We start from the raw sequence: 14252 nt of genomic DNA on the forward strand, positions 1-14252 counted from the left end.
ACATTCAGAGGCCTGCGTGCCCAGGAATAAACTCTGGATTATGACCCCCTAGCCGGATCCATCTCCTTTTCCTCTTTGCCTCGCCTAAAGCTTCTTCCTCAGACGTCAAGCCTGAGTTCCTATTGCCTGGACTTGTTCCAAGAGCCAGCTGCAGCATACAACTAACCAAAGGTATCTCTGGGGTGAAACACCACAGCTGCCGCCTTTGGTCAAGCAGCGAGGGCCAGACAAGCCCAGGTACGTTCCACCCGGTAATATTGGGATTCTATTCCAACAACCTCAGATGCTTTTAGAGAGGGTTTTGACCTCAGACCATGGTGGACAGTACACCCAGGGGGGGTGCCTAGTTGGGCCACTGTGGGAACTGTGGGTTCCTGGGAGCCAGTATGCTGACAGGACTATCCTACATTGGGTAAGTTTCCAGTTCTTTATGTCTGTTGGTTCAGCACATTTTTCTTAGAGGGTCATGTTCTGGGTTCATGTTTGGGATGGGACCTTTGCCCTCAGATGCCCCCATGGCTGGCTGTGTTTGGCCTGCCCACGAGTCCGTGGAATCTGCCTCTGTAACCTGTGGTTGTCACCTTTTGCTATTTTCACTATTAAAGTTTTATTTTCTAGGCTAATCCATCGATCCCATTCCTCATTTTTAGCCAGCTTCTCCCAGCCAAGCCAACCAAGGAGATCACAGTGAGCATCCAGCTCCTTATGTGGTGATTTAAAAACAGGCTTTTATCTCTCACTTGAAGTATTTAATCTTGTACTTCAGCTGCTAAAGTTGGTTCAGCCACTGCCATTCCCCTCCAGCGAGCCATTTGTCTGGGTTTTTGCTGTACTCCCCAGCACATCAATCCATGTCTACAGAACCCTGCTGGCTTCACCCTGACAGGAAGTTTTCCATGTGGGAACCCTATGGAAAAGTCCACACGTCCCATTTCAGTGAGGAGAGGAGGCTGATGGCCAGGTTGCAGCACCCCTGAGTGAGAGCACTTGGGAATGGAAACACTGAGAGCCCCAGAAGTGCAGCAGTGCCAGCACAGCACACTTTGCACAAGCCCAACATGAAGACACATTACAGGACACAATGAGCTCTCACAACAGCCTCACTGTGCCAGTTAGATTTACCCTTGAAATGCATAGCTAATTTTTATATTAATCTTTCCAAGAGTTTCAAACAATCTTAGTGTGACTCCTTCAAAAAAAAGAAGAAAAAAAAAAAAGAAAGAAAAGCTCAAATATAATCAGGCTGAATGTAAATATTTGGTTGTATATTCTGTAGGCAGACCCATGTTGTGACAGCAGTTGGGAAAAATATTAATGTGGAGTAAAAATGCCTTATGAAACCTCCTCCTTACACCCCCAAATGTCACCACTTGGATGAGCAACAGGGTAAATTAATTAATGGTATTAATTAATTAATCAAACCAATACCAATCACCGACACAGCTCCTGCACCCCAAATCCCAGGCACCCACCTGTGTAAATGAACCTGCCTGGTGCTCCTTTGCAGAACTGTTTGGATTTGTAGGACAATGTCACCTCCACCACGCCGGGGATGTGCCGAGGAGGTGTCTGCACACGGATGGCGTGAGGTGTGATCAGCTGGGAACAGCAACAGGACAGCACCATCAGGGCTCTGCTCTATCCTTTCACTTCACCAGTAAATTACAGAAAAGTTTGGGTTGGAAGGAGCCTAAAGACCACCCAGTCCCACCCCCAGTGAACAATTCCCCTATCCCAGATTTCTCCAAGTCCTGTTCAACCTTGCACGTTTCCAGGGATGCAGCAGCCACAGCTCCTCTGGGCTACCTGTACCAGGGCCTCACCATCAAAAATGTCATCCTCGTTTCCAAGTCTACCCTTGTTCACTTTAAAACCATTCCCCCTTGTCCTGCCATCACAGGCCTCAGTAAAAACTATTTTTAAAAAAATTATCACTATAGATCAGCAGAGGGATACACCTAGCTTAGATCCTCACCGCCAGGGAGAGGATCACACATTTTAGGATGAATTGTCATCAAGAAACTTGTATGGTTAGGTTCATTGGTTAATTGATGGCTTATTCCTGGGCTCAGATGGATTTTTTTTCTTCTCCCCAAATTTAAACCCTTTCTTTATTTCTTTACCTTTGCTTATGTAAATAAACCTGTGTAAATAATAAACCCTGTGGAAAAATTGGTAGAGTAACATTCATCAAGTTCATCAGTGGGTAAAAAAAAGATATGGGATTATCAAATGTCTCCTTCAACTCATACCAGGAGACAATTTCTAATAATTTCTTTGATTTTATAGACACCTAGAATGGTTCAGTTCCATTCTGGTTATCATTCAATAATATCACAGATCAAGGAAAACACATTCTGTAAACTCCGTTCACACAGGTTTCTGTGTCCCACCTCATACAGCACCATGGAACAGGAATAGGAATTAACCCCATTCCTCCTCAGAAAAGGGAAGTCTCCCCAGCTCAGGCGCAGAGGGGCAGCTGTACCCACCTCACTCCACACCAACATGGTCCCAAACACCACCTGCAGCCCATCGAAGAAGTTGTCCCCGATGATGATCACCATGGCTCCCCCCGTGGTCCACCCCTCACTTGGGCTGATGGCTTTGATGCAGGGTGTGGCTGCACAGAACAAAAAACCATCAAAACAGCTCTTTAAGGTGTCTTTTTTCATCCCCCCAACTGCTTTGAGGCCTGGGTGTAAATCTCTGGAGCAGTTCCTGTAAGTATCAAACATCCCAAGTAATGCAAAACCTGCATCACTGGTGGAGAGCAGCTCCACCCATCCACACCTGGGAATTCCTGAATTCCCACTGCTATCAGAGGCCTAGGACAAGTCCCTTCCAGCCATTCACCCATGAAGGCTTCTCACCACTCCACAAACCCCAGTATGTTGAGAAATAAATAAATAAATAAATAAATAAATAAATAAATAAATTAGTGTTTTCTGCCTTGCAAGTGTTAATTACTTGCCTATTCATTACTGGCACTTAACATCGTGTCATTAAAGCCTAATAGGCCAACTGTAGTGGGTGTAAAAATGAAATGCTTAAATGATTGTGCAGAGACTGCTTAAAAAAACAAAATAATACCCACTGATTAGCATATGATCCCACAGACACAAACCCTTTGGAAAAAAAGCTACAGTCACATTCATTACATTTATCAGTGGGTGAAAGAAGATATGGGAATATCAAATGTCTCCTCCAATTCATATCAGGAGATAATTTCTAATAATTTTCCTGATTTTATACACCTTTTTTTTTTTATTTCTCTCTTCCATATGTTCAAGGCCTATGGACTATGCATCCCATCAGGAACCCAATATGGTTTCCAGGCCATAACCAAAGTCAATCCATCACTCCATTCCCAATGTTGACAGGGTCAGAGGTGGAGGGGAACTTTGGCAGTGCTCCAAAAACATGAGACTCCTTTGAACAGCCAGTCAATCACATCCAATCAGTCAAGGAAAAACTGGATGGCTTCCTAGGCTAGGAATCCTGGGATTTTCCTTCTACCATTTCACTGCCCGCTGGGGGAGAATTAACACCACTCCGAATTCTTTACTGATTCAATCATTTTCTTCCAGTTCATTAATTCTTCTTTTAGGTTGATACAGGGCACAGTTAAGAAGTGGGGCAGCAAAACATTATAATGAAATAATATCCTTGCTTGTCTTTTCTACTAACATCACCAGCTCTTCTCACTTTCAGTGGCTGCAGGTGAGGGAAAAGCAGGCACTGATAGCACTTTCCAGCATTTTCCATCCATTTTTGAGCACGGTCTGCGTGAGGGAGGTGGAATGTTTCGGGAACGAAGAGCGAGAGGAGGGGCTGAACGTTTTGAAATTTAACAGATACAAGAATTTGTAATTGCTTGAATACAGTCCCCAACCCATCCTGGAGCTGGCCATGAGTCTGGCTTAGCCAAACAAACTCACATCAATTAGTGTCAGCTCCCTCTGCGCATCGTTAGGCTCCGTGTACAGTTTGTTTAAGGGAACCAGTGACACTTTTTCATACACATCTTGTGCTGGAACGTCTCTGTTTAACTAAGATGTCATCTTGCCTAATTTGCCTGAAATCAAATCTATCCCAGCTGAATGAGAGGGCTGAAATTTAGATAATACTTAGTGTTTCTGTGTTTTTCATCTTTGCAGTACACACTAATTAATAAATTGCAGGGGGATGGGGAGTCAGTCCCTTAGATGTGAGCAGGATCATATTTTGCATGCAGTAGACACTGTTTTCCTGCCTCTGCCTTTCCCAACCCCCCTGAGGCTCTGCAATTCCCCCTTAGCTCTCCTTCCCTCCTGAAAACAAACAGAATGGAAGAATGGGTAATTTCTGCTCTGCTCTCCAGACAAAACTCCCACCTTCTGAGGGGTCGAGTCTTCTTGCTCTCCGCCCGTGCTTGGAGTTGTTGTGCACAAACATGTTGTCAGACACTGCCAGCACGTGCCCATCCACGTTCACTGTCGTTGATAGTACCACCTGGACATTTAGAAAGAGAAGGAAAAAATAGCCAGGTAAAAAATTTATTTGAAATTCAACTTGTTAAAGATTAATTATTCAGTTCAGCTAAACTTTACACCCTTGTTTTGTAAAATGGCAGCACACCCTGCAGGGGTTTAAGAAGGGGAAAAATATTTTCACCCTTCATTCAGTGCATTAATTGCATTTAACACAGCATCCTGTGGGCTGTATAGAAGCCTCACTGTAAAATGACCCAGCTCCTGCAGGATGGAAACTTCATGAAATCAGGACCTAATATCATGCCTGGGTTTCATATGTGAGTGCATGGTGCCTCCTGAAAAATTATCTGAGCCTTAACGCCCCAAACCAAGCAGCAGGTTTTAAACATCAACCTCCATGACTGGGCTCCAATCTGAATTCTTAGAGGAAATAACTGTATATATTAATTAATCCCACTTTAGTTTTTACAGTATCTAAAGCTCTAAATCCCATCAATCCACATAAAGATGTGTGACTTCAAACCACAAACTTTTGGGAAAAAACTGTGTTTTAACTCCTAAAAGAAGATGCCCTCTGCCTGAGTGGTTTTGAACATTAGCTGGTGTAAATGAGCTTAATTCCATCCCACTGCCACACCTACAGTAATGCACAGCCATGGAGAGTCAAACCCTGCATGTGTTCATGGATTTTCACAGCCTCAGATGTCACAGCTGATGTAAGAGAACATCAAGCTCTAATTATTGATAAAACTCTATCCAGCACAGAGCAGGGGAGACCTTGTCCTCCCCAGGCTTAGGCGAGCTTAAAGAATACTTTCTTTCTCAAGACAACTCTAATTCATTCCAAAAGGCTCTTGTCATCCTGTACTCTTATACTTCTCAAGCATTCTTGTCACAGAATGTGTTACTTTTGTGTGCCAACTGATTTCCTCATTCCCATTAGGGTGGGGTGTGACTCCATCCAAAGGGAACGTTTCCCGCATGACATAGCTGAGCCCACTCAGATGCACTTCATTATTTTCCCTTCAACAATGGAAATAAATTTTAGTCTCTCACTGGCCAGCCCAGAACACACTGTGGCAAAGGGGAATAGGCCTGAATTATTCCAGTGTCTGAAATATTTACGACAAGTGTTTAAATTGCAACCAAATGTAAATAAAAAGTGTGTCTTGTATATACAGTTACACTATGGAATAGAGACATCTCTGAGCTCACTTACACGAGTGGGATAAATGCACACCCACCTGCTCCCAGGGAGAGAATAGAGGCAGACTTCAAGTGTTCACACAGAGAATAGAGTCATGGAATGTCCTGAGTGGAGAAGGGACTCACTGGGATCATCCAGTCCAGCTCCTGGCCCCGCACAGACACCCCAAAATCCCACCCAGGGCATCCCTGGAGCAGTGTCCAAACTCTCCTGGAGCTCTGGCAGCCTCGGGGCCATGCCAATTCCCTGGGCAGCCTGGGCAGTGCCAGCAGCCTCTGCGGGAAGAGCCTTTCCCAAAATCCAACCTTTCCCAAAATCCAACCTTTCCCTGACCACCAACCTTTTTCTGGTCTCCAGCCTGACCCTCCCTGGCACAGCTCCAGCTGTTCCCTGGGTCCTGTCCCAGAGCAGAGGTCAGTGTTGGAATCTCCATTTGGGTTGCGCACAACACAAGAGCCACATTTTGGTAGGAGATGTAGAGACCCCCAGAGTAACGGCAAGAACCAGTCCAGAAGACAAGTGCTGAGCATCCTCTGCTCCCTGAGCCAGCAGAGATGAACTTCTAGACCTCTCTCCATGTGTGGTTCCATTTTTATCCACCTCTCCCATCCATGACAGGAGGGCCAGAGCCACTTGGCCTGTCACAGGCTGGGACCCAGTGTGAATAAACAGAGCATTCTCATGGACAGGACAAGATGCAAAGTTCAGATCTGGAGCAGAACCTTCTCAAAGTTTGGGACCTTTTTTGCTGTAACCTGAATTTTAGTAGAGACCTTTGTCATTGCTACACCACCACCACCCAACTCCTCATCCATGGCGTGGAGAAAGGACATGTGAGAACATGGACATCAAAATGACTGAATTTCTTCACTTTGCCCCAGCTGTTCCCTCTTGCCTGATGGAGATCACAATACAATTGTTTTATTCGGGAGATTAAAAGCCAATGTTTTATGGATAAAAGGAGGAGGAATGTGCATTCCACCATGGTCTCTAACTCCCAGGCCCTTCCTTTTCACAAGCCAACTGCTTTCCCCCAGTGAGTATTTCCTGGGTCATGAAGGGTGACCCTTTCCATCTGGAATCAATCAGTCAACTCCTGACAACTTCCTGAAACACCTCACTCCATTTCCTGTTCTCTCCCCCTTCCCTCTTTCCCCCTGGTTTGCTTCACTCTTCAAAACTGCAGGCCACAGCAGCTTAATGTTAGAGGGTCAGACACAGTTAGACTCCAAAACACTACACAAGAACACCTTTGACCTTCAAAAATCTTTACATCTTAGCTAAACAAATCAAGGTCAACATTTCTTACCATTACCTTGTTAACCATTTCTATGCACTTTTCCCAATACCCTCCTGCACACGTATTTATCAACAACACTTGTTCTCCCAATGTCGTAAAATAGTCCAAGCCCTTTTTAAAAAACCCTGTATTTAGTGCTGATGAAAGGTGATGTGCAAACTTCCCTGGAGATTTAAATTCTGACTTCTGCCCACAGCACCGGCAAATGGTTCTGGTGAGCTTTTCTTTTCCTGCCCTGGTGGCACCACTTCTTGTGCATAATTTGGCTTCTTTCCCTATTCTCTGTGGATGATCTTTTACCTAACACCATTTGTTAATGCAAAATTTAATCTAAAGGGAATGATCTGAGAACAACAGAATAGGTCAGGTAGGCCGTGGGTTCTGGTAAGTGAGGCCGAGGGCCAAATTTTAGGCACAGACAGCCTAAAAATTTAAGATATTGTGCCACCCAAAAGCTGGACCAAACTGTCACCTCTGCTGAGGTTTCAGAGCACAGCAAGCAAGAAAGTAGAGAGGACAATGTGTTATTCCTTCATCCTTCCAAACACAGATCCCATGTCCCTCAGAACACCAGAGGAATTACAGGATTCTAAGCTGTTTTCACACTCCTTGAGGTTCTCCCTGCCAATCTGCAAAGGTCTTCTGATCAGCTGAGAGGCCACAGCCATAAAGCAGTGGTACCCCAGCAGTCCTGGGGAAATGCTGGAGCTGTATCCACATTATTTTTGTTTCCCAGGTGGATTTCTGTAATGCAATCCTCACTCAGAACCCACAGGGAGGGTTCACCTCCCGTGACATCCAGCCAAAGTGTCTTTAGCACTTTAAACTCGGCTTCTCTGAGCTCTACTGCCCCTCTTTCACCTCCCTGCGCAGCTCAGGGAGTTGTGTTTCTTTACAAACCTTCACCTGGGCACTACAAATTTCCCTCCCCCAGCTGTGTTATATCAGTATTTTTATATTCTAAAGTGTGCTGCTCTTCAAATCACAGATATGCGAATCCATTCACATCCTCAGATATAAAATCTGTATCAGTCACAGACACCTATTTAGACATATGGTACAAACATTCCAGGCATACAGGCATTTACTTACATGTAACATATCTCATCACTGTGTAAATGATCTCTCTCAAAAAATTCCTGTTACCATTCCAAGTGTGGAAAAAATTCTTTATGACATTGTACATCTGGAAACAATATTGCATTCCTGATGCACTTTCCCTTGTAACTCTCTAGTCACAGCACCATGTTATTTTAACTTTAAAAAAATCCTGCTATGAGGATTTTTATTATTATTGTTGTTATTGTTGTTATTATTATTATTATTATTATTATTATTATTATTATTATTATTGTTAATGTTATTTTCCAGCTGAGTGGAAGGAGATGTCAGGCCTCATCCTGCTGCCTGGACTTGGACAGGGCTCCCATTGATGTCAACAGGAATTTCGGTTGAGGGAGTAACACAGGAGGAGAGCCTGGATATGATGGGTTTGCCTCAGAGCTGGATTAGGAATAAGATAAACAATGTGGAAAATGCCAGCAGCCTCACTCTGCTCCAAACTTCCATGGAATTCTTTGGGAAATCCTCTCCAGGACCCTGATCCTGCAGACTGGGGGCTGACAGCAAACTGGGCACCCTACCTTCACCCCAGGGAAGCTGAAGGTTCTTGGGACACAGGCTTGGACACCACTCCTGGGTCACTGACACCTTGTCTCCTGCTGTTATCCACAAACTATGGAGCTGCTTTCCTAAAATCATTTGCAGCCATTTCCACCTTCTGCCTTTGACACTTGTCTTGTTTTAAAGCCTGGTGATGAGGGAATTTATGGCTCACAGCCTAAATTTATTCCTAGTCAGTTTATACTTAACATTAGCTTTAAAATTATTATTTCCCTTCCTGACCTTCCTGAGGGTAATTTCAGAGAGCAGTTCCACCCCTCCTCAGTGCAAGTATTTGAGCCAAGCTCTTGTCCAGCCCCTGTCCCCTTAATGACCCATTCCTGCACCTGTTCCAATGTCATTTTGCTCTCCTCTGGCTGTAGTTAATCCAGTGTATTGTACCCAAACAAGAATTCAGAGGGGTCCAACACAACAAATCTGCCTCCTTTCTGCTGGCAGTCTGAGACTGAGTGGATCTCATCTGTGGTTTGTTTTTAATGGATGAGACATCACTCTGGGAACTCTCCCTATGGATATTTTGGCCTTCAGATCTGAGCACATTAAGCTCCTTGAGTACTTTTTCTCTTGCAATTGAGTCAGTCCTTCCCTTACTTACTCAGAATATGAAATAACATCACCTTTTGTTGGGTCAGTCAGTACCCGATGAAGAAATCTGCCCCCTCCAGGAACAGGCCCAGGCTCTGCTGACAGCAGCTGCATTTGTTTTGCAATCTCTGCCTGGGAAATTAGTCCCCCATCATGATTGTTCCATGTAGCATTCACCTCTACCAGCAGCTCAGTGATCCCTGTCCGTATCCCAGCCTGACCATGGGGGTCTCTGGCACTTTCCTTCCCCATCAGCCTGAACAGGATTCCCATTTAGAGCAGTTATGTTTTATCCTTGCCATCCTTTTTGCTTCCTACAGCCTACATTCCTAACTCCCAATATCATCCCACCCTTCTTCATCATTTTCCATTTCCCTGAGTGCCACAGAGCCCTCAGAGCTCAGGATTAGAGCGAGCTGGGTGAAATCCCAGCCCCAGCCAGCTCTGCTCATGTGCCTGATGATGAACTGATCCAACCACTCCGAGGTCAGGAAGGAAACCTCCCCAGGGGTGCACCTTGTTATTTTTCCTTTCTCTTTCTCCCTAGAGCATCTAGAGGAGGAGGGGTACCTGTCAGGAAACATTCCATGTCATGTTTTCTGCTGAAAACAGAGGGCAGTTACTGACCTTTCTCATTTTGCTCCTAAAAAAGGACATTAGTTCAAAGCTGACCACTGTTAGAACCAATGTCTGCTGCCTGCTACCCCTCCCTAGCACTGCAGGACCTGTTTAATCACTGTTCTCCTGGAGGAAACAGAATTCCCAACCAACAGGAGCCTAATGTGTGAGCACCAGGTCTCAGCTGGAGCATTTCAGCTGAAGAGCCGCATCTCAATTCTACAGAATAATTGTCCCCCTTTACACACCACTCGTTACCATCAAAGTATCATTGGGCTTCAATCAAGTTCTGCAGGAGAATTCCTCATTAAATAGAGGGCATAGTTTTTGTGGGGTTTATTTTTATTTTAAGTTCCATTCCTGGGAGAATCCCTCACTGAGAACACAGCCCTGACTAACAATACCTCTGTAAACTCAATTTGCAGAGGAGCTGAACTCAAACCCTGTGTTTGAATAAGTAATTTTAGGATGATTTTTGCCTCAGTTTTCCACCCACCAGCTTTATTTGGAAATATTTTAATTCATAAATAACCAATATTTGTTTCAGTTAAATTCACAAGGACATACTGCTCAATCTCTGTGGGTTTTGGGCACCCATCAAGTAACTATGAAAGTACCCCTTAGTTCTAGAAATATTCCCTTTCCTTTAGTTCTAGAAAGAGTCTCTTTCTCTACTTTAGCCACTGACAGACATTGAAGCAGTGATTCACAATAAATCATGTTACTACAGGGGGAAAAAACCCTCACTAAAATAATGATCACACATTCCTTAACTTCTGATGTAAAACATAGTTTTCAACAGCACAAAATCATTGCATTTGGTTAAAAAAGGAAGGCAAGAGGATCACAAAGCAGCTGGTGTTTCTCTCCAAACTAAAGAATTATAGTAAAAAAACCACAACTCTTCAGGCATCTGGAGCTGCATTAAATTTACAACCCAATGTTAACGCAACCTTTCCTCCCCTTTCTCTCCCCACCCCCCCCCTTTTTAATGATACACATGAAACCTAACATTTAATTTATCTTAATATATTACTAGTATAGTATGAAATACCTAAATCTTGTAATGGCTCTGGAAGTGAGGCTGGGGCCAGGCTTGGACACTGGATCCCAGTGCCTTGGAGCTTTGGGGATGAGCCAAGCCAAGCCCAAACTGTGCAGCTTCACACCCATCTTTAATCAGAAGCATTAGCTTGATGCTTTTCCATCATGAGTAACCATTGCTCTGTGCTGGAAAACTCAGTAGGATGCATTGTAAGGCACTATTTCCACATCTCATATTTGTACTTGTGTCTCATCAACAAAGCCTCAGGTCTGGGCTTTCATTCAGGCTCCATTAAAGAGCAAAAACAGTTTTGGACAAGACCCTTTCAGGCCTGGGTTTCAGTAGTGATTTAAATAAGAACTTTGATAGAAGGATTTTCTCTGCTCTTTTGTTTAATAACCACAGAAGAAAAGGAGAATCCTGATGTCTCCTGGAGGTTTGACAAGCACTACTCCATTGAAAATGAAAATATTTGGTTCTGCAGAAGAACATAGATAGGAATTAAAGCACATTCAGATGAGCATTGCTGCAGAATTCTGTTTGCATAAGGAAAGCCAAGTGCTTGGAAGTGTCTGGAAAAGGAGGGACTTAATAACAACAGCTGTACAAATAATTTATTGGGGGAAAACCAGCAGAAGTCTTAGATATGGCCCAAGACTGAAACATAATGAATTAAATAATGAAATGAATAAACCACTCTGCTGCACTCTGGTTTTTGAGCCTGCTTTTACTCTGCTCACAGGTTTCTGCACCGGCAGGATGCACAGCTACCCCTTCAAACCTAATAGACAACTCTGCACATTCATTACTCTGCCAGGTGAATATCTTGACAGTTAAAATGAAAATTAACATGTCCAAAGTGTGCAAACAGACCACTAATATTTTAAAGTAATTTTTTCCCCCACTTTTGACTTTCAGGGTTGCTGACAGGCCATGCCCAACAAACACCAGGCAAAAAGAATTTATCAAAATTTTAAAACAGAAAACTCAACAAACTCAAAAAAAAAAATCAACCAAAAATAAAAGAAGTGTCCAGAGGCCACTGGAGTGTTTAGGAACACTCCTAACTTTGGTTATGTTCAGGGAAGTAATGATGATGCCCTTAGAAACCAGGAGGCAGACAGAAAACAAGCTGTCTTTGCCCATTGTCCTTACTGTTCATCATGGCTAATTTGCTGTGGAACATGGAGCTTTGTTATTCCCAAGGTGTCAAATATTAGCAATTTGAGCCACATATCTTTTTTATGCACACTGACCTCTGCAGCCCAGAACAAAGCTCAGCAACCCATGTGTCCAGCTCTGAAGCAGCCTGAATGAAGATCCTGCTCTCACTCAAAACCTCAAGAATTCTGCCATTTGTCTCAAAGGTTTTCATTCTGTAACTCTGAGAAAAGGTTGACATTTCTGGGGGAGGTTGATAAAAACTAAACTGGACTTAGCGCTTTTAAAGCCTGATCTTGGTTAACTCGGGGCCTGAACTGAACTCTCACACCGAGACTCCCATGGACGGAACGCGCAGGACGAGTTGAAGTTATCCAGACAAACAGAACCCTGGAGTTTCACTTGGCTCTGTTTTCCCAGCTTGGCATGTTTGGAGGCAGAAAACCCAGCTGAGGAGTCTCTCCCAGCTCATTCTCCTCAATAAAGTGCTGATTTTGGTACAGAGATCAAAAGCAAGGCCAGGCTCTCTCCCATGCAGGAGAGCTGCCAGGGGGATGTGCTGAGGAATGAAGGAATTCCATCCTCATCCATGGGACCCTGCAGGATTTGGTTCTGTTTCCCTGTTTACGGTTTCCCTGGACATCTGAGGCTGTTGGGCTCTGTCACATCCCCATTCAGGTGAGGTGACACCAAGAATAATGCTAAGACCACAGACAGATTTCTGCCACCCCTCCCCCCCCCCAAAAAAAGTTGGATCCAAACTCCTCCTTCAGCTCAGCATCTGATGAAAATCAAGGATTTGAGGATTTTTTGGGAGTAGCCAGCATGGGCTTGAAATCAGAGCTGAATTTCTCCAATATTTCAACGTGTTTGGGTCCAGAATTCCTCTTTTGGCAATTACAGCCAATATTCTGTGCATTATGGCAGTGCCTCAGGTCCCCAGGTGTTAATCAGGAGAGCCCTGGGCATGATTTTTTACAAACTCAGAACAAAACCTCCCAAAAAAGGAGATTATTTATGTTTCCTGACATTCCACAATCAGTTCTTCTTGCTGGCTCCAAAAGCCAACAAGATGTGTTTACATGCTGTAAAAGAGGTTTTCTTTTGCTTTCCAGATTTTTTAGCATTCTTGGCAGATGATAACTAATTGCTGGTTCTTTTCTTTATGGAAATTGCCACTTGAAAAAAACTCAGTATAAATTCCCTAACAAGGAGCACCTCTTTTTTTCTCATGTCTTATCATCTCTAAAAAACACAGAGTGAAGAAGTCACTGCAGTCTCTTTAAACTACTGGTGAAAAAAATTAGGTTGGTCAGGAATTTTTCTTTAAATTTCTTCATGCTCCAAACAAAAAGCTAATGAAACTTTTTTTTTTTTTGCATTTCTTTAATTTTTCTGAGCTTTCAGAAGATTTTGTTTTGCAGGATTTCTCATAAAAGTTGAAACTTTTTTTAAAAATTATTAAATTTTTCATTGCTAGCAGAAGCGGAATCAAAATAAAAGTCACTTTCTATGAGAACACATTTTGATGGAAAGTCTGAAGCAACTCTGTAAACTCCTGTGGAGTTTAAACTCCATTTATAAATGAGGAAGCTCATGTAAGCAACCCCATTTGGAATCAGAGATGAAAAGAGAGGGAAAATGACTCATCAAAGGTCCCCCAGAAAGGCTGGGGTGCAGCCCAACCACCTGATTCCATGGCTGTGCCTCAGCCTTGCCCCAGAGTCAGCTCCAGCCCCATTTTCTGCCCCTTCCCAGGGAGCTGGCAGCACATCCAGGCTGTCAGAGCTGCATCATTCCCTGGCTGCTGCACCAGGGGCTGAGCTACAGGTGAAACTGCTATTTATTAAACAGAGCTGCCGGAAAGCTGAGGGCAGCAGAGCCTCTCTCCTCTCCTCTCCTCTCCTCTCCTCTCCTCTCCTCTCCTCTCCTCTCCCAAATGTTTTATAGCCCCAGAAGGCTTGTTTGAGAGTTAGGGATGTTTGATGATGACTGGAAATATTGTGTTAATAGACTCTCCTCTCCTCTCCTCTCCTCTCCTCTCCTCTCCTCTCCTCTCCTCTCCTCTCTCCTCCTCTCTCCTCCTTTGCTGTGACATCTTAAAGTGACCATCGCTACTTTGGCTTCTTGGTTTGTTGTTGTTGTTTTTTAAAGGAGCTGAAGGGAGAATGTGAGAAT

The 14252-nt window shown here is 43.9% G+C and overlaps 1 protein-coding gene across 2 annotated transcripts in view; it reads right to left on the bottom strand.

The window, feature by feature from the left end:
- EBF2 (EBF transcription factor 2) overlaps positions 1 to 14252 on the bottom strand; it is a 126438-nt gene that overhangs the window by 21432 nt on the left and 90754 nt on the right. For both annotated transcript variants that reach the window (XM_005428946.2, XM_031063575.1), the window contains exons 8-10: positions 4377 to 4494; positions 2493 to 2623; positions 1473 to 1599 (exon numbers count right to left, since the gene is read on the bottom strand). In XM_005428946.2, the coding sequence (XP_005429003.1) occupies positions 1473 to 1599; positions 2493 to 2623; positions 4377 to 4494 (376 nt within the window). The remainder of the gene's footprint in view (positions 1 to 1472; positions 1600 to 2492; positions 2624 to 4376; positions 4495 to 14252) is intronic.

The sequence above is a fragment of the Geospiza fortis genome, unplaced genomic scaffold (genome assembly GCF_000277835.1).
Source record: "Geospiza fortis unplaced genomic scaffold, GeoFor_1.0 scaffold176, whole genome shotgun sequence".
NCBI classification, from domain to species: domain Eukaryota; kingdom Metazoa; phylum Chordata; class Aves; order Passeriformes; family Thraupidae; genus Geospiza; species Geospiza fortis.